The sequence below is a fragment of the Diadema antillarum genome, unplaced genomic scaffold (assembly GCF_040938485.1).
Source record: "Diadema antillarum isolate AM-2024a unplaced genomic scaffold, OU_Dant_1.0 seq00002278_RagTag, whole genome shotgun sequence".
In the NCBI taxonomy this organism is placed as follows: domain Eukaryota; kingdom Metazoa; phylum Echinodermata; class Echinoidea; order Diadematoida; family Diadematidae; genus Diadema; species Diadema antillarum.
The window spans coordinates 71,578-92,759 of NW_027272903.1; the positions used below are offsets into that span (position 1 = coordinate 71,578).

Sequence of the window (21,182 nt, forward strand, 5' to 3'; positions counted from 1 at the left end):
TCCTAAGCATTCCCACTGATTCCCACTGATCAGTTACTAGCCATCCCCTTTAAGGTCTATTAAAACGGGGCTTTAGTTTATATGTTTACAGTTGTATATACAGTACATGCAGAAATGTCAAATGTGAATTTGATGTATGGGGGTACCTTGTTGTGAGGACCTAAAAACCATGACACTTACAGAAACAATGAAGAACAAAGATTTGGGACCTGCAAATCACCTTGCATTGTTAAAAAAGGGTTTTGTTATATTTGACTACTTTTATAATAAGGTTCAGTTTTACTGATCATCAAACAGAACAATGTATTACACTACTGTCCTGTGTGTGTGTGTTATTTGTGTATACTCTAGGAATATGCTGGTCTCATGGATGAGAATGGCAGTTGTCTTTCCTAAAAGCAGTGTAATCTAGATTTTGGATGAACATGTCCACCAGTGTCCAACACTGATTTCTAGGTAAGGGTCTAGCTGTAACTTCGATTTGTCATTTCCATTGTACAGTCTCTCTTCAGAGAAAGCTGGCATGTACCACAATGGCACATGCATGAAAAACATTAAACACACAATGTCTTTATAGCAATGGAATCACTGCTTGGCTGTGTTTTGTGCAGTAGCATCTGTGGGAAGTTGTGAGGATACTACAAGGAAGGTGATCACAGAGTTCTGTTACTGTAAAGAAAGATTTTCGCAGCATGAAATTTTCGCAAATTGCAACAGTTGACTCCCGTTATAACGAAGTCCTCGGCACTAGCAGTTTTCTCCATTGTATCAAATTTCATTATAACCGAACAAATAAACAATGAAAAAATAAGAGTGGATAATGTTAGGATCTGAAGTTTTACTTCATTTTTACCAGAATTCCATTAAAGCTGTGTTCGCTATAACGGGAGTGCACTGTGCTGGCATTCAATGTACAGTGTATACAAGAACTTTCACATGCTTTTTAATTTTGTGAATCTTTGCTCTCATAAAAAAATTTGTGAAAATAAAATGCATGCAAACATTCTTGGTTTTTCAGTACAACATATTTTTCTTTGTAGTACCATTCCAATTCAAACATAAGATTAGGGCCACATTCCATAAAACTATGGTAACTTTACAAGTACACTGGTAACTCTACAATCAATGGTAGCTTCCATCATAAAACTATTCCATAGCCAATCATCAAGGTAGAGAAATCACTGATGTTACCATTAATTGCAGAGTTACACTGTAAAGTTACCATAGTTGTATGCAACTGTGCCAAGTACTCACGACACCATGACACTGTGAATGACACACAACCACCGTCTACATTTACCGTCTTGACGGGTCTGTTTTATTGCATCCAATGCTTAGGAAACACTGTCATATGGTGGTAATTAAAGTTAGTGTGAAATCACGTCCGGTAATTGCACTTTTCTACACATGGACAAGATCTGATCATAATATGGCATCATGATTCTTCCTCGACAAAGAAAGTTGAAGAGGTTTATATCAAGATTGCTTCAGTTTCTTTCAATACCCTCAAAGGACATCACTCATAAGAATTTTAAAATTAGAATATCAAAGCCCAACGTGCTAATAACTCTCTCTTTAAAAAAAAAAGAAATAACAACAACAACTACCAGTATGGAATTTTGGTCAACACGCATAATGAAAAGTACCAGTATATGTTGCAGTACCTACGTTGCGCACTACGCAGAAAGCTGCATATGATTGTCAGTTTTGCTTCTGTTATTTTCACATCAGGTCTATCAGGGTTCCAGAGACTCCAACTCTCCCGTTTTCGACGGGAGATCTCCCGCCGAAAACCCATATTTGCAAGATCTCCCGTTCTCCCGTTTGAGATTTAATTTCTCCCGCCCTGGCTTTTTGTCTCCCGTTGGAAAGGATTTCTTACTTATTTCTATCGTATGTTAAAAAAATAAGCCTTAGATAGCACCAGAGAGCATCTAGAACCGTGGGAATTTCGCGCTTCGCACACATCAAGTTGGAGTCTCCCGTTTGCTAAGGGTTTCAGGCGGGAGAATCTCCAGATCAGAAGGTGCTTGGGGTTGGAGTCTCTGGGGTTCCTATGACTAGACATGCATTCCTTGGCAAAAACTTGTGACAACTGCTGGGAAAGGATACAAAGAATAAAAGATGTTTCATTTTATACAAAGTTTGACAATATTGAGTACAGTTACAAGTCCCTGATCAATTCACTTTGTACTGGGACTAATAGAAAGCTTTTTAAAATGGCACCTCAAAGCCTATGGTTAGAACATTCTGGACATCCCCTCTAGACCCTACATGTATAAAATTCATCATCTGGGCCCTGTTGCATAAAACCCTTACCGCTGGACTTGCCGCTCCTTTCTGGCGGTAAGTCTTCAAATTAGCGGTAAATTTTATAATCCTTGATGCTGATTGGCTGTGACGCCTAATTTTGATGGTAGTTACAATTGAAATTCAATGGTAAGTTTTATGCAACGGGCCCCAGGTAGTGGTACATGGATTGTACTGGTTTGCCAAAGTACCCTTAGAACATGTGACTTCAATCTGTCAGGAAAACTCTGCTGATCCTAAAAGTCTCATCTCTTCAGACACTCCAAAGACTCCAATAATGTATATTACACACCATCTCATCACTTGGGCTTTCGTACTATATATTTTTGGGAATCAAATGAATACTCACATTTACACACTGTACTTCATCATCAATGCCATTTAAGAATAACATTATTCTATTGTTTGACATCATTAGCCATTTGCTGACAAAAAGCAAATGCTCCCCAAAGGGAGAATATAGAATATTTGACAAAGCCTGGACATGTTTTCTGAGTTGCTTATTGGCATTGACAAACCTATGTAATATGACATTTTGTCACACAACATTAATGCGTACAGGCGAACACCACTATAATGAGATACTTGAGACCGCAAAAAAAATGCCCATTATGACTTACAGTAATCTCGTTCAAGCAGATATCCATAGGTTGCTACATGCATACACACACAAAGGACTACAGAATGTCATTACACATTAGGCACCACTTGTGGGTGAGAAAGTTGTCTTGTTGGTATACGTTTTTGTCAAATGCGGAGCATGTGAATCGTTAAGTTAGCAAAACATATTTTCACACTTGCATGAAAACCACCTATTTAGTAGGGGCATACATACATTGTACGCATATATTAATATTATTCTTAAGCCTGTGAGTGTACCGTAAACATCGGGTACAGAAAGGGCAGGGGAGAATGTTCCACTCATTTTGACAAACTTTGCATGGATTCCTACCATCCATACAGGAGTGTCTGCTTATCATAGCCAAAGAATCTGTCACACCCCTTCATATTGGCAAGAGTACACTGTGTTATGTGTACTACAATGTACATAACATGCTACATACGCGACACTTCAGTACACTGCACAGGTGGTGTTACTTTACTGCTCCGTGTGTGACAAGGTGTTGTCTGTTTGTGTGCATAATTTGCACTGAATGTGTACCTGATTGTACATCTTTCAAGCATGTACATAATGGAAAGGCCATCTCCCCCCCCCCCCCCCCCCCCCAATTCATTTAATCTTGTAACGAAAAAAAGCAAGTAAGGGAAGTAATGACTTAATCTCTGCTATTCAATTTAATGGGGTTCACCTCTACTTGTCTACTGTGAAGTACTGATAATAGTACATAGGTAACACATTGGCATCAAGGTCATTGTAGAAACGATGGGAACTAGGCGAAGTATGCAATGCATCTGTTGTGTTGTACATTTATGTAAGAGGTAATGTTTGATACTACACAAGAGTGTAGAATGTAACGCACGAATGATTTTTAAGGAGGTGCTTATATATCATGGAATTCCATCCACGCAAATGACTGAATCAAACTGTTTTTATTGTTCAGAAATGAATGGCTTGGTGTTTACATGGTTTGCTTGATGACCACTTGGTATAACATGTCCAAATATTCCACACATGCTGGTGCATGTACAATGCAAACAGTGGGTAGATACATTGTATGCACAGATACCCATCACTGGGCATGAATGTATTCTCATTACTGTAAAGTTACATTTAGGTGTGTGTTTTTTCTTTAATTTTTGGGATATGCCACTCTTTAATCAAGTTATCAACAGCTGGTATTCTGGTTTCAGATCCTAACTGAAACTTACTCTAGAATTTGTTTTATAATTTCTATGTTTTCATTCCCATTAAAAAAAAAAGAGCAGCATTAAAATCTGATCCACTTCCATGAATGCATACGTATAAGATGTGACTTCACAAGACTTTCATAACCATGAAAAGGTCATGTGGGGAAAAAAGATACCTAGAAACTGATAGAAAAAGAAGCAAAAAGGGCACGTTTCAAGAGACATGCGCATGTACAGTACATGGTACTAAATGGTTATAAAATGACTTTTACCACAGCGTAAGGTGTGTTTGGCAGTGCCTTCCACAGAAAGCATTTCTTCTGGGAACCAGCCCAGCTGCATGTTTTCTTCAAGGGAAACAATATCTCACAGAAAATTGATTTTTTTTTTTTTTTTTGAGGGGGGGGGGGGGGGGGGGGATGGTGCAGACAGGTGCACCACTTGTGCACACAAAACCAAACTGTGACAAATGCTTTTCTCCTGATTGGTCCAATGGGATCATACAATATTTTAGCAGAAAATTTTGATATCCTCTACAGCTAGTAAAAGAAATTAATGGACAGAGTGTTACCGTAATGCAGATTTCGAAGTACATGTCGTATGAAATCTCATTGAAATAAAATGTTGGGCTATAGATTGCTACATAAAAAGGACTACTCAGACATACTAAGTCCCACTTTCAGGTTAGAGAGTCTCATGTTTGTGTCAAATTTGGAGTATTTTTGAAAGCTACAATCTTTAAAAAAAAAAAAAAAAGTTCAAATTTGCACCATTACATGTGACACAACTGTGCACCTTTAGGGTGATTTTGCACCTTTCAGACCAGTGAGCACCAGTTAAGGTGCAATTTTGTATATGTACCTCTAAAGGTGCTCACTGAATCTGGAGGAATCAAAATCCATCAAATGATCATGAACCATGCATTGTTACCATAAAATTTTACACACCACATACCAAAATTTTTTGAGGCAACAATTTCAGAAATCTGTGTACAGGTTTTGTGTGCTTGACACAGATGTGGAAGATACAAATAGAAAGAAAAAACATAATAGCATGGCTAGCAGAGGAGAATCACTTTAAGTGACTATGAATACATAAACATATGACCAGTAATTCTACTTGCAACGAGCTGACAAAACAAACTTTAAATTGATGAAAGAGCTGAAAAAATATTTTGTATGAGCAAAATATAGTATAATGCTAAATGGCCACACTTCATAGAAATACTTCGCATTAAATCTTGTCTTTTACTTCATCCCATCCAACAAGCACAAAAAAGTTGCTTGTGACTTGCATATGCCCCTGTCCACATGTCTTCGCTAATGGATGTCTGCCGGTGTATGTGAAGTGTTGGAGGCATTTCCACACTCAAACTTTTCATGGTCCATGGACTAGATATCAAATGCCTTAGCGAATTTTATAAGCCACTGAATGTGACAGTAGAAATAAAGGAATTAATTACCAGCACAATCAAATGCTGGATAGAACAAGCATGAGTTTCAAACTATGCATGCTTTGGTGGTTTTTCCCGGCCTTGCTCACACAAGCTCATCCATACAAAATCCAGATGTCCATGAACTCGATTTCAGGTGCCTTAGCAAATTTTATAAGCCACTGAATGTGTCGGCAGAAATAAAAGGATTTATTACCAGCAAAATCAAGTGCTGGATATAACAAGCAAAAGTTTCATATATTATGCATGCTCTGGTGATGTTTCGCGCCCTTGCTTACACAAGCTCATCGACACAAAACCCAGAGCTACAAAAGGCAGTCAGTAGCAACCAGGCATAGAGTTCATCAACAACTTAGAGACTTGTAGACCATGTGATTGCAATGCTACGGATTCACTGATTGATGAGCATTCTGTCCATGATCATGACAGTAAGCTGTAATGCCCTTATTCCTAACAAACTGTACTTAGGCCCTTTTGCATCTCAGTATTATCTCCACATATTCAATGCAGCATGCATAGGGGCAAATTCACACGAAACCACCATCCTTACGAAAAAGGGAAACACAAGGACTGACCATCACTTCTTTTCTTTTTTTTTACCAGTTGGTAAATACTCAAAGGTTTGAAGTACCGTAGGTCTTTGGAGTAGAGGTAAGGTAAATTCAAGGTGTCTACAGGAAGTCTGCTTTGAGTCTCCACACACCCTCCTTGGATGCACTCCGGTGGAATGTGCAAACCTGTCGCAGCATGGAGCGGAAGAGCGCCGAGTTGGACTTCTCGATTTTACCGACAAAGGCCTCCAGCAGCTCGTCGGTGGACGCCTGGCCCGGAATGCGCGACTGATTGCTGACAAAATCCACCATCTGCATCATGAGATCGTCGTGTTCGGTCCCCATGGGCGTGCCCCTACTTCTGACTCTAAAGTCGTCATCATCATTGTCGCTGTCGTTGTCGCCATCATCCCGATTGTCCTGGAGGTGATTGCGAGCTCGCATCCTGGCCAGGAGACTTGAGGAGGATGGCATGTCGGCAGGCTCATCGGTATCGGCGTTCAGGTCCGAGGCAGTTGCCATGTCCCCACCGAACATCTTCTTACTCCCAAACAGCTTCTGGAATGAATAAGTGACAAGCCTCAACATTTTCAGACACTGTCCTGCTATTTTCTATTTAACCCCTGATGAAAACTTGGCTATATTTCTTTTGAAACCAATGTTCTGCACACATTAAGTTTACTCTCGATGTTTATCATTTCAAAGCTCCTTTGTGGAGGATACCTATATACTTGAAGCCTGTTGTCATTTTTCCTCTACAAAGATAAAGTATTTAACTTTGGCCTGCAATATTCTTTATTTTACACCTCCATGCTTAACTGATGCTTGGTAGATCTGCAATGAAAGTTGCATGTACCACTAAATGACCTGCTTTACCTGGAAAACCAACCATGTGGCAAAGTATGTATCTGATAAATTTACAAACTGAGTCCAGTCAAGTCCAGAGACTTGAGGAACAAACATACATGTGTCTTGCCTTCTCCTCATGCTTACTGTGTAAGCCATTACCGTAAAACAAGGAATCTTCGTGTGCATTTTCATTTCGCAAATTTCGAGAGCGCTGACACTCGCGAAATTAAAATACATGCGAAAGTTCTTGTCCACACAATATGAATTGGATGCCAGTTGCAATTGATGAAAATTTCACGCTGCAAGAATTTAGAAAGGCCATTGGCTCCAATTTGCGAAATTTTCATACCACGAATATATCGTGTTAAAGGGATGGTACAGTATTGGTAGAGATGAGAATTGGGCTTTTAACTTTTTGCAAGATACCAAGAAAATACTTACGATATAGTACAGAACATACCATTTCAAAAGGAATTCAAAGTTTATTTGATGAAAATCCGGTTTAGAATGACTGAAACATCCAAAAACAAAGTAAAACAAAGCGATCGTAATAAAGTGTGGGTCCCACACTTTATTAGAATCGCTCTTTTTTGGATATCTCAGCCATTTCAAAAACAATTTTCATCAAATAAACATTGAATTCCTCAAAGAATTACATGCTCTTTCATATTTCATAAGAGGTTTCTCATTATCTCACCAAAAAATGTTAGAAACCTGAAATTAGGTCTCAACCAAAACTGTACGATCCCTTTAAACAACAAAATTTAACAACAGAAGAAAATGTCACAATGTGCTAAGTTAATAGTGCAATTACGTCTGTGACTGCATCTGTGTCAATTCCGTAAAACAACATTTTGCTAAATTTTCTGTAAGCTCCTCATTTGCGAAAATATCTGTATGTGAAAATCACAGCTTATACAGTAATTTTGTTATATATCTACTTTAGGGAGGACCCTACTGCTTCTGAAAGATGGAATGTCTTATGTTTTAAAAGCATTGAGATTATTTCAAGCTAAGCACTTTTTGAATGTTTGTTGTTTTTGCTACTGGCAGCTATGGAAAAGATTTAAACTACCACAATGAATGAAAAAGAGTTGACTTACCTTCTTTTTGGCAGGAGTTGCCTCGGTTGAGTTCTGCTTGACAGTATTGTCAACAAGCTTGCTGTTCTTCTTCACCCCAAATCGAGGCCTATTAATCAAAACAAGATTGTTAATCCATGCAGAGTATCCATGAATATTGTCGAATACCTGGTTTACAAAAACCACCGATGTTCTTCAAAAACATGCCTTGATAAGCAAAGGTAATGGATATCGAGTTCAGATCAAAAAGGTTTCATAACATTCAATTACAAAATATGGAACAACTATTCACTCCCAGAAGAACATAACATGAATAGAAAGAGCAACATGGTATTCACTAAACTAAACTAACCTGACACTTTTAACTTTGGGTGTGTCAAGCACTCTCCTAAAGCATGCCATACTGTACAATACCTACAAGGGGGAGAGTTCGGTCATATTGACTTCAAGGCCAGAACTCGTCAAGATAGATTGAAGGCATAATTTACCATTTGCAGATGAAACAAAAACCAAGCATCAATGCCTTAAAATAGTTCTAAAATGTGAGTTAGGGATATAAGCAACCACTGTAAAAATGTGAATCTGTATAATTGATGTTAAGTGTTGTTAAATACACAAAATGTGAACAGTAGTTTTAATGAAAATGTTTCCAGACTAAAACTGTCTACAGTTATGGTTTCTTGAGAAAAAACACTGGTATCTCCTTATATTTCAGGCTTTATTGTAAAAAAAAAAAATCTATATGGTAGGATTTTTTTGTGATACAACAGACCTACACATATGCATCAAATGTGATATCTAGAACGTTTTTGAAATCACTGCTCCCAAAGGTAAACTGGACCTCTAAAATTAGTCCAAGATAAATGCAAATTTCTTCTCTTCTACTTACGTGGCCCCCTGCGATCCTCCAGCTGCTCCGGTCCATGTCGGGATCCCAGAGCTGGCCCGGTGGCAGTGCCTCCTGGAGAGGCGAACCGCATTGGCTGCCTCCTTGGCAACGCGATCCGCCTCGTTCTCCACCAGGACGAAGTCGGGGTTGGCCGACTGCATGATGTTGTCGTGTTGCAAGGCACTGTGCACCCCTATCGTACACAATACACAGAACACGAATTATAGCATGGAGAAACAGAAAAAGTGGCAATCAATTTACTTATCCTGTCTCAGTACTCACTCTAAATAAGTTGTTTTGCAAATCAACCCAAACTTTGCTTCTTCTCTCTCATTTTTTCAATTCAATTTTAATAAATTTGTGTGTTTAATAAAGGAACCAGCCCCCCAAAACAACTCAGAACTCACGAAAGAAAATGTTTTATACAAACTTCGATGTAGAAAATAAGCATTCATATTCACAGGAAATGCATTGTTGTCCCATGGTTTGCTTATTTGCAAATCTGAAAACGGCGAGTTTCCACTACACTGCGGGTGTGCTGCATGCTATAAGTCGCAGCCACTTACTGAAAAAGTACAACACACAGAGTAGGTGTGGGCTCTGAAGCAATTTGACTCTATGATTTCAAGGAAGTGGAAGACAACAACAAGAACAAAACAAATGGCCACAAAGTCATGCTTCAATATGATAATTTTGATACTCTCAGAGGCGGAACAAGGAACATGTGGTATCTCTATGGCACACACACTGATTTTAAGCTCAAACAGCCACATAGAACACTTAAGATACAGAAAATGTCAACCAATGTGCTCAGCTGATTAGGCCAAAAAAAAGAATTGTTGCATTGGCGTAACCCGCCCGACCCTAAAAATTCCGCCGACCCCATGTTTTTTTATAATTTTTTTTTGCTATCGATATCAAATATCTTGTTGATTGCGATCGCGATCGCACAAACCCGGAAGTGGAAACGGCTCTGGGGATATCGGATGTACGAGGGAGAGATCTAGCGCCTCGCATAAGCCTTCCTTGATCAGTACGTCATCTGTTTCCAACACGGACACGTACTCTAACAAGATTTATTCAGTGTATACGTAGCATTCAGACTGCGATGTATTGTGCACAGTTTTGCCATCTAGGTTTCTTGTGTGGAGAACTTACACGAATCTGTATATGTGGGACTGTAATAGAGATCGCCGTGTGCGATGAAAAGATCGTACATATGGGTCAATTTGCATCTATCTTATCTAAGTCAAAATAGTAAAATATGAAGTGAAAACATTCAGGATAGGGATTTCAACATCTTTAAATTCTGAGAAGGGGTATAATTCCAGTAATATCGGCCTCATAAATGATTTGTAGAATAGATGAACACAGCACATTCGGTGCAGCAGTTGTAACTGTTTACTGAGCTGAGCACGAGTTTTACACGTAAAATGCAGGTAGCAAAAAAAAAAAAAAAAAAAAAAAAAAAAAAATCCGCCCGACCGACCCTATTTGAAAATCTCATGTTACGCCAATGCAACAATTTTTTTGGGGGGGCCTTATACAACTAATGTTAGAGATGTAAGTTTACTATGAGCCACTGCCACTGTTTGAGTTCGTACCACTCTTCTTGAAAAGTTTCTGCAAGACATAGTTGTCCTGGTCTGCATTTTTGGCTGTCTCCTCCTCCTCTTCCTCCTTCTTTGGGATGAACGTTCTGTGCTTGGCAAGATGGGGAATCCTTTGGCCATCAATTTCTGCAGGGGAGTGGAAGTCGATTGCTTTGAGGCATGACATTGCTTTAATACAAATTGTACCGCTTGAATGAAATGAAAGAAAAACTTGAATGAACACAAGGATCCTGCAGAGTCCTGAACAGCAATGACTGCGTTGAAGAGTTTTTAATCCGTCGAAGATTGGTCCCGAGTATACTGGGCCTGGAGTCTATGGGAAATGTGTGTTTTTGCAAAATTGGCCCGTCCTAATCAGGTCAATGACAACCATACCTCAAATGACATGTAATGGCATATGGTTTATTTCCGTATTTATTCTATGCAGCTCACATCACAATGCAGACACCAACAAAAATGAAGAAACTGGAGCAATCCATAAAGCAGTTTAAGCTTTACCCATTACATCTGGGGCGATTAAACTTGACGATGGCAATTGCTACCAAAAGACATCTCTTTAAGATATCTGGAAAGCTAGTAAAAGAGGGTTATAAAAAGGAAGGAAATATGTTTTTCCTGTTTTTTGCTGTTACTCTCCCTGAATAAGATGACAGGCTCAATCTCTATCATTATGAACACCAATTGAAAACAAAAGGAATTAGCCTGCGATTTGAACCTGCATTACCTACTTTTTACCCAACAGCAGCACTGCAAAACTGCAGCCGATTCATGGCAGTGAAATAAACCTAATGCCTCACCTCTCTTTCATTCTCTCTTGGTCTCATTTATGATTCATTAGCCTTCACTAAGGTGATATATAAAAATGAAGGGAATTTGTTGTGAGTTGTTGTTGCTGTTGGGTTATTTTTTTCGGGGGGGGGGGGGGGGGGGGGGGGTGTCGTTGCTGTAGTTGTTCTTTTCTCTCTTTATGGGAGGGGAGTATTTTCACACATCATGTCACTGCCCTGAGCTGAAAAAAGAAAATGCCTGTAAAGCTGGCTTACTATCTCCAACGCAAACTTACTTGAAGTCATCATTCTTTGTTCTTAAAAGGAATTGCATACTTTTTTTTTTGGAAAAAAAAAAAGTGACAGTTACAACTATCAAGTGTGAGTGGGTCCTTATTTGGATTCCAGAAAAGAATTTCGGACAATAACAATGTAAAAATGATGTTCATGAATGCCCTAGAATGAAGTTGCTGATATCACACAGTTTTAATTCATACAGACATCTGCAATAAATATCACCACACCACTGCATGGTCGACTCAGAGCATACTCACTGGCATCTTTTTTTCTCCTTCGTTTCTCTGCGCTCGACTTCAACTTCTTCTTTTTTACCCCTGACAGTGAGTTTGAGGGGTGAGGATCCTCTGGACAGGAATGTTCACGATCTGTAGAGTTTAGTCTCTGTCTCTTTGGGGGCGACATTGTGTCCCTCTCCTCAGAAGCTTGATTCAGTGAGTGTGTCTCTGAGACTGCGGTCCTGTCTCCCTGACTGGCATGAAAGGATGTTGAGTTGCTATGGAAACTGTGAGACGCAGACACCGATGATGAGACTGCACCATTCACATATCCACTTCCTCCGTCCGCTTCAACCTTGATACCTAGTCTCTCATTGCGCGCCTGCTTCCTCTGTAGCATCTCTCGCTGTATGACTTCCGCCCTCTTCCGTCGTCTGTCCGCCGCCTCCTCCGCCGCTCCTTTGCTCCGGCCTAGCTTCGTCAGGGGGCCGATGCTGGCCTTGGACCGGGGCGCGTCCGGTCGCACCTCGGAGCCAGTGCCCGCGAAGATGGCACTGGTCTCCGTACTCTTGCCCTTGTCGGCGGTGCCGAGGGTGAAGAGCTCAAAGAGGTCGTTGGACTTGAAGAAGCGACGCTGCCGAGGATCCTTCAGGACTCTATTGGTCAGGAACTGTTTGAAGATTTGCCTGGAAGACAATTGATGAGAAAACAGTGGTGTTACAGATCCTGTTCACACATAAAATATTACAGAGCAGGCACATCACTGAAGCTTTTTTTTTTTAAATTCAAGAAGACTTCCTTCTTCAATTGCCAGATTTCATAGGTTTGAAAAATATATATGTTACTAGTGTAGGATGTGTGAACTAAAGTCAATAGGGAGCTTTGGATTTGCAACGTGGACGTTTAAGCCCGTCTGATGATTGCTTTGGTCATTCTCCTCTCTCCCTGTACCATGTTGCAAAATAGCTTTAGATTATGCAAAGATGCAACATACAAGAAGTAAAATGGCACCCCATATCATCAGTGCATCAATTAGCCCTCTGCATCATGAATTGAGCGGATGGAAAACTGGCCCAGAACACATAGTTAAAACTCACACGACGCGAGATCGATTTTGATCAATTGGTGATTTTGCGCATGCGCTGAACAGACTTTTTTCCTCTGAACATCTACTGCTCCCTACTGTGGAGGAAATAGTTCAGACCAGCAGCAGTCTGTGTGGTTGATGCTATTCTAATGGAATTGAATGTATCTATAAAACAGCATTCCTCCTATGCTCAAATCTCCTTTAGACAATGAAGGTGTTCTTGGCACATCCAAGACTCGATGCCCTCTGCTCCGTACCTGTGGTAGATTTTCTCCTCGATGGTGCCAGCCGTCAGGAGCCTGTAGATTGTGACCTGTCTCTTCTGGCCGATCCTCCACGACCGCTCCCGCGCCTGGGTGTCTGTGCTGGGATTCCAGTCTGGATCAAATATGACCACCCTGTTGGCTCCGGTCAGGTTGACTCCGAGTCCACCGACTCGAGTCGTCAGCAGGAACAGGAAGATGTTGGGGTCCTAGGAGACAGGGTGAAAGTCCTTTGATTCACTTATTGTCATTAGTTTGTTGCCATAAACCACACTACACTTTTTATGGGAGGGGGATGTTGAATTCAAATTTTTCACTCCAAACTGATTAATAAAGCACATCTGATTTGTCTGCTGCGAGTCTACAGGACCCTCTTTAAAGCACTGATCCTTTTAAAAGTGGTTTCTAACACACCCACAACTCACACTATTCTGAGCTATGTCCATATTAATGGCTATATTTACGAAGCCCTATAAGGCATTCATAAGGATATCTTACAATATCAGCACACAGTTCCCATTGCAATGCTGTCATTTTAGTGTTCGATTAAAATCTTCTTACCTTTCATGTGACTCTGCAATTTTGCACCAAAACTTGTGTTTTCACTCTAGTACGGCATAACATTTATTCAGTAAACAATAGTAACAGTTTTCACAAGAAGTTAAAAAAAAAAAATACAACACAATTTACAAAGCCACCTAACAGAAGAAGAAAGCAGACAAAATAGGTTACAAGACTACATTATTTGTGTGCAATACTGTATAAGCTCTTATTCTCACACAGGTTTAATTTACTCAAATTTTGCAGGAATCACAGTTGGACCGCAAATTCAACAACACACGAAAATGTCACCATACTCTAGGGTAATAGTGCATTTATAATAGCCTCGGTGTCTAATCACAAAAACAACATCTTGCGAAAATGTCCATGACCTCCACATTGGCGAAAATATCTGTATGCGAAAATAACAGCTTACATGTATACAGTAAGTACGGCAAAAGTTGTGAATTGCACGCACCCTCATGAAAAATTATGCAATAATTACATTTGTTCTCCGGGATTAGCAGAAAAGTATTGGCTGGAAACCACACTTACTGAGTTGAACTTGTTGATCAACGGCTGTCTGGACCCTATTGATGTGGTTCCATCCATTCTCATGTATGTGTAGTAGTCCTTGACATAGTCTTCCATAATGTCCAGCATCTATTGCAAAAGAAACAAAAATGCAAAACACATGACAATAGGGATTTTGTCAACTCATAGATCTGCAAGTAATCCTACACAACCACACACGCGCACACACTTTGTCATCATGGCACTCTCAGAGGTCAACATGTGACAAGGTCATTCTTGTAAACACAATTTCTGACACCGACAAACACAGGTCTGCATAGAGTAAATGTGGACCAGATCCTTCAAAAGCAATTGACAAATAAATAACTGAAATATTTTTTACAGACTAAGGACAAATCACATGGGCAAAAAAATGGACCCAATGACAGCAACATACAGGGGATTGTAATTTTCCCTTTTGAACATGCACCTATAGATTTGAAATCTGCTATTTGAACAGTACATGGGAAGCTGGATGTAACAAGGATATGTACAGTGTACAGCCGTATATATAATATTCAAAGCTATACACCTCAACAATATGAGATATAATATTTATGTAACAATATGTATTAAATCCTTACTGTGCCTTATTCGCTGTTGGCATACCCACTGGAGTTCTTCCATTGGCAAGGTTGTCTGAGAAAAGAGCTTACCTAATCCACTTTATCTGCATTGTTTCACCCTGTCCTTGTTGTTTGACTGATTAGCACATTGTTACACCCGAATGGGCTGGCTAACTAGCGCTTACAATGTATGTGAAGTTTGGAGGAATTAACCCAATGCCGATAAGCAAGCATAGCATGTTAACAGCCAATTGCTTAGACATTTACAAGGGAAAAAGAAAGCATCTATTGTGATATCTCTTGCACTGTCCATGCAGGATTTCAAGTGTATCTTGAGGTCTGAAATGAGACTAGCAAATGTACCTGCTTGCTCTGAGAGAAGAGGAGCACTCTATGGTTCTGTTTCTTCCAGAGTTTGAGGAGCGACTCCACCACAATCATCTTGCCTGATCGCTTCCAGTAACCAAACCGCTGGTCTTCCGTCAGATCATCGTCAGCAAGGTTCTGGTGGGAATAAATCTTGGGTCCACCCGAGACGAGGTCGGGGTGGTTGCAGATCTTACGCAAAGTGATGAGGCCAGCAAAGACCTGCAAGTACACAACAACAAAAGTACATAGTATCATTCATTCGCATCAAAAATTATCATCAGGAGGATACTCTGACACATGTATCTGAAACCTAGAGACACATACATTAAATCTATCCACAATAACAATCAGATTCCTACAAAACTCTTCTTACCAGGCTAAGCGGGAAAATTATTCACGCGAATATATCCACTTTTCAGTACCGATTTCGCTGGGTACAGAGAAACACTATGGACCAGATGTCTTGCTTGCTTGGAGGATAACATTGCTCTGTGTTGGGGCTTCAACCTTGTATATTGGTACTGAGAGCACAAAACACAATCCACTGGTTCCATCACCACCTCTTGGATCTCTCTCGAGGGATCCTCACCTGGTACTCGCCCCTCAGGATGAGGTTGCACTCCTTGGAGGCCAGGTAGTCCTCGTAGACCTGGGTCTGGTCCTCTGTCAGGTGGCAGAACAGCACCTGCTCGTTCTTGGAGGGCAGCTGAAGGGAATGGCGCACGTCAGCCTTCAGCCGGCGCAGCAGGTAGGGGCTGATGGTGTCACGCAGGATGCAGGCACACTTGTACGCTGTTTGTACCTGGACATTATGTCATGACAACACAGTACACACAATTAAGATAATAATTAATGATAATAATATAAATTAGAATTAATACAGCAAACTTGTTTCCATCACTGACCTTGGATTTGTGAGCTTCATCAAACTCACATAGCATCAGCTGATAATTAGACGGTAGAACTCCAAAACTATGCTTGGCATAATCATTTTTTTTTTTCTTTAATGCCAGTATATTATACGAATTGCAATAACTGTTGTAAGACGACTGCGGACATAAGTGTTTGAATTTACAATCACGAAGCACTGGGAATAAGTGAAAATATGTATTATCCCTTTTCACGAGCAAAGTTAGCGAATTCCCAACAGGTCTTGAAAGCAATATATGACATATATGGGAAACAATACAGTCAAACCTGCCTTAGCAGCCATCTGTCTCTAGCAGCCACCTACCATCTACCGCTATTTAAAAAAAAAAAAAATCCTCAGAGAAAAGCCATATCAGAGACCCTGTCTACAGCGATCACCTATCTATAATGACCACTTTTTCATCTCCCTTGAGTTGCCGCTATTGACAGGCTTCACTGTGTCTTGTTTCTACAGATATCTAATATTCAGATACATCAGTCACCTCATGAAATTTGCAAAAATGAAAACATCCTGAAATATACCTATGCACTACAAAAATCTTAAAATGCCTTCCTGGTTCTAAGCTGAAGACAATTTCTGAGCATTAAAATAAAGTAAGGAAACACAACAAAATAATACAACCATATCAATCAAGATGTCACAGAATGGCACAATTCTGCACAAAGTCTGTGGCACTGACGCATAAATATATACTGTATACGCCGAATATTTCGCGAGGTTTTCATTTTCGCGAATTTCGCAAGTCAGGTGCTATTCGCGAAATTAAAGATGCGCGAAAATATTGACTCGGATCCTGATGTGAATGTGACGTACGCGTGTACACTTCTTTGTTCAGTACAGGACTCCATGATCGCAAATTTAACCACTAACGAAATCGTCGGGAATTCCCGATTCGCGAAAATTTAGACTCACGAAATATATGGCGTATACAGTATGTCCCTCATCTTACAGTGATCTGCCATTAACTCTCAGCAGATGATGTTGTTACTATTGGTCCACGCATCGATTATCTCACCTGAACCTTGGAAGCATTGGCGTAGCCCCCCTGGATGATGGGAACTGAGAACTGCTGCATGAACACGGGCAACGTGCCCAACTTGCCCGGGAAGACAAAGTCGATCAGGGACCACAGCTCCCGCAGGTTGTTCTGCATTGGGGATCCAGTCAGGATGAGGCGGTGCGGGGTGCGGAACTGCATGAGCACAAAAGATTAACAAAGAGACTAAATCCATTAGTTTATACAGTTTTAAATACAAGAACAGATCGATTGTAATTATTGTTTTTGAATGAGCTAAAATGTTTGCAAGATCAGAGCTTCCAGCATTTTTCAAGTGATTCTGACCATGAAAAGACTCTGCATACCTAGGTATACATACTTCTGATAGATAAGACAAAATATAAAATGGTTTCAGTATCACTGGGCAAAGTAGAACTGTGTATTTCCTCTGAGAAGCCTTCAACACCCATCACACTCACTACAAATTTTCACTCTGTAAAGATTAGCCTTTCTGTGATTTCGAAGGCAGTCTGTGGCAAATGATTTGCAGGTGGTCCCACATGAACCTATTAGTGTGGGTATTGTGCTAGATAGAGGCACACTGAAGACAAATGATCACACAGGCAAAGTCTTATGCATATAGCCCCATATGTGTGGATGCCAATGTTTCAGTCACTCCATTCAATGCATCTTCACTGCTGAGAATCATCTTGGACATCCAACAGTATCAGTCCAAATGAAAGTCATTTTCAAACGATCCACATAATTTTCAGAAGAGGTTTTTTGTTTCTTACGAAAAACAGACCTGCTTGCAAGCCAGGGTGATCTCAGCATCAGGGTTACGGATCTTGTGGCCCTCATCCAGGATGACGTAGTGCCAGTTGAACTGGAGCAGGAGCTCCTGGCGGAGGCGCACGTTGGAGAAGGAGGTGATCAGGACACCGTGACCTTTGACCATGTCACGAACAAGGTATTCCTGAAAATAAGATAGAGGAAGCTGATGTTGAGAAATCCTCTGAACATTCTGGTGATTTTCTTCCCGCTCAATTTTCTTTAAGCACCATCTTATAAAAACAAGCCACACTAAATATAGTATTAGAGTGTCATCCAATAAAACAGAATCTGCATCCTTTTTAAGAAACACCACAACTCTTATTTTTATTAGCTAAAATATACCACAGACTATTGTATTTGAATAGCTATTCAGTCCTGTCCTACTGCATGACAATGATAAGGATTAAGATATTCCTTGTTAAGTGTACTTGAGAGGTTTGCACACTTATGGCTACATTAAAGTAGCCCAAATGTTGATGGGGCAGACCTGCCACTGGTTCAAACTCACCTTCTTCTTGCCGGAGAAGGACCCTGACTCATGTAGCACTGCCACCCTCATCTCGGGGTACCAAGTTTGAAACTCCTTCACCCACTGGTGGAGGACAGTAGCTGGACAGACTATTAGGACTGGACCAAGTCCTCGATAGCTGCAAGCACAGCAAATGGACACTAATTTAAACCCTGCCCTTTTCTCAGTCTCTGACAACGTCTGTCTATCTCTAGTAGTTGGACAGACTATCAGGATTGGACCAAGACCTCGATAGCTGCAAGCACAGCAAATGGACACTAATTTAAACCCTGCCCTTTTCTCAGTCTCTGACAATGTCTGTCTATCTCTCTATCTATATCTTTCTGTCTGTCTGCCTATCAATTATCTATACATTTATCTATCTAAAATTATCTCCCTACATGTCTCTCACTATTCGGTTGTCTTTCCCCTTGCATTAAAGACTACTCTTTGTCTTTCACAAATAAACACTTCATCAATGTTTCTCCCCTTACGGTATCTCCCTCATACAGCATCAATACACCATGCGTAAATATACATGTACATTAGTAGGCTGGTGGACATATCATTTGTGTAAAATCCTGCAGTCATACAGCTCACACAACTTTGTTCATTTAACATTTACATCACTGGGTCCATGCCACTAAAACAGGTATACACTGTACAAAGAATCACACAAAGTCATACACATCTCATCCAAGCCCAGGGGATACTCCGGCCTGGCTAATGGACTTCTAGCCCTCTGTTCGTAAACTGCAACACAGTTATAATATCACCAATGAAATCACAGTATGAAGGCATGGAACATTAATTGCCAGAGCATTTCTATACCCTATCACGAAGATGAAGTAGGAATGATAAAATCAAGAGAGATACGAGAAATTAAGCTGCACCTTGCATGATTATTACTGCATAAGCTGCTATTTTTGTATGCAGATATTTTTGCGAATTAGGAGGCCACAGACATTTTTGCAAGATGTTGTTATTGCGATTTTGACACCAATGCTATCATAAGCGCACTAATGCTTGTCAGTTCAAGATATTTTCGTGTAATGATAAACTGGTGGTACAACAGTGATTCGCTAAATTTGCAAAAATTAAACCCTCTCGAAAATAAGTTTGTATAGTATATATTACATAACTCCTGGAGGACGGGAGCACTAAAGAAGAATATGACACAATTTAATGGACCATACACACTTAGGAGAAGGGGAGAGCCTACCTGAAGCCCTTGTTGAGAAGACGGCTCGTCCTCAGCCCTGCCAAGAAGGCGATGATCTGGATGGTCTTTCCCAGTCCCATCTCGTCTCCGATGATGCCTCCCGCCTTCTGGCGATGCAGCTCCCATAGCCACTTCACTCCAATCTTCTGGTACCTGTCATCACACAATAACATACGTCTACATTTGACCTACAACCTTCACCTTATAAATGCTTCACATAAAAAGTAGCACAGTCCCTTTTACAGTGGAAACCTTTTCTTCTTAACCATAATTAGAAAAATAATCTAATGAATAATAATAATAATAATAGAATAATGATACTACTACTACTACTACTAATAATAATAATAATAATAATGATAATAATAATGATAATAATAACAATAAATTAATAGTAATAATAATAATAGAGAGAATAAGAATAAAATTAATCTCGTTAAGTTTGTTTTTGAACTTTAGAACAAGAAACTACATCATGAATGACTCCCATAATACTTTGACGACATACAGCTTGATTATACCACATGCACTATGCATTCATATTTCAATGCAGCGTGGGCATGCAATATGTTGTTCCATAACACAATTACCATTTATTTGTCATTGCCTTGCCACTCAGACCTACTCAAGCTGTCAAGCAGCAACAGTTTACATAGGAAAGAAATACAGTCAACTTCGCATACCTCGACGTCGGATAAGCCGAATATCACTTACCTCGGGGGCAGAATGAAAGTCCCGATTGTTCCTATGGAGTTTACGTGTATTAAAATTCGCGTAGCTCGAAGAAAATAACTCGAAGTTCAGGTACCTCGAAGTGAAATCTACTGTCCCGATCTTATTTAACTTATTGTTTTTCCCAGCATGTAGCTCGAATCGAAATTGCAAACATCACTCAGCAGCATCTCCGATTAAGCGCGCATGGACAGCGAAGAAGACATGTCAAAAATCTTTTCACACTCGACTGTAAATATTCCCGACCAGAACAATCGCACGCCCAAAGAAATACCCGGTACACAGCTGACAAGAAAAATCCCCAACACCTACAGGTCTACATACGTACACGGTATGCACATAGCACCCTTGCCAATGGAGTGCTTACGATAGCACTACGCTCTGCCCCATCATCTTCTTTTCTTTAACCACTGTGTTTTAATTCTTGATCATGATTGTCATACCGTGCGCGTAGATTACTTTACCGTCGTGGTGCGCCTGCGTAGGTATTGACAGTTATATCTTTGGCATTAATCACGGTCCACTGTCCAAACATCAATCTCCTGCGTAGTGCCTTTTTCAACTTTTTTTTTTTGCCTTTCACGAGGTATGTTTCATGTATTCTTCCCAGAGAACGCAAGCACTGTTTTTTTTTTTTTTTTTCAGCAATGCGATTATGAAAATATTGTGGAATATGATGTGGAAGTATAGGCCGAGCATAATAAAGAATAGAATAGACAGGG

General features: G+C 40.2%; 1 protein-coding gene across 1 annotated transcript in view; it reads right to left on the minus strand.

The window, feature by feature from the left end:
- Positions 1-6,020: 6,020 nt before the first annotated feature.
- The window catches only part of LOC139714456 (DNA excision repair protein ERCC-6-like), a 28,624-nt gene continuing 13,462 nt past the window's right edge, over positions 6,021-21,182 (minus strand). The window contains exons 9-21 of the mRNA XM_071626166.1: positions 19,729-19,881; positions 18,507-18,645; positions 17,970-18,140; positions 17,183-17,359; positions 15,826-16,038; positions 15,231-15,455; positions 14,284-14,391; positions 13,183-13,397; positions 11,878-12,524; positions 10,548-10,682; positions 8,944-9,136; positions 8,076-8,163; positions 6,021-6,678 (exon numbers count right to left, since the gene is read on the minus strand). Of these exons, the coding sequence (XP_071482267.1) occupies positions 6,244-6,678; positions 8,076-8,163; positions 8,944-9,136; positions 10,548-10,682; positions 11,878-12,524; positions 13,183-13,397; positions 14,284-14,391; positions 15,231-15,455; positions 15,826-16,038; positions 17,183-17,359; positions 17,970-18,140; positions 18,507-18,645; positions 19,729-19,881 (2,899 nt within the window). The 3' untranslated portion in view covers positions 6,021-6,243. The remainder of the gene's footprint in view (positions 6,679-8,075; positions 8,164-8,943; positions 9,137-10,547; positions 10,683-11,877; positions 12,525-13,182; positions 13,398-14,283; positions 14,392-15,230; positions 15,456-15,825; positions 16,039-17,182; positions 17,360-17,969; positions 18,141-18,506; positions 18,646-19,728; positions 19,882-21,182) is intronic.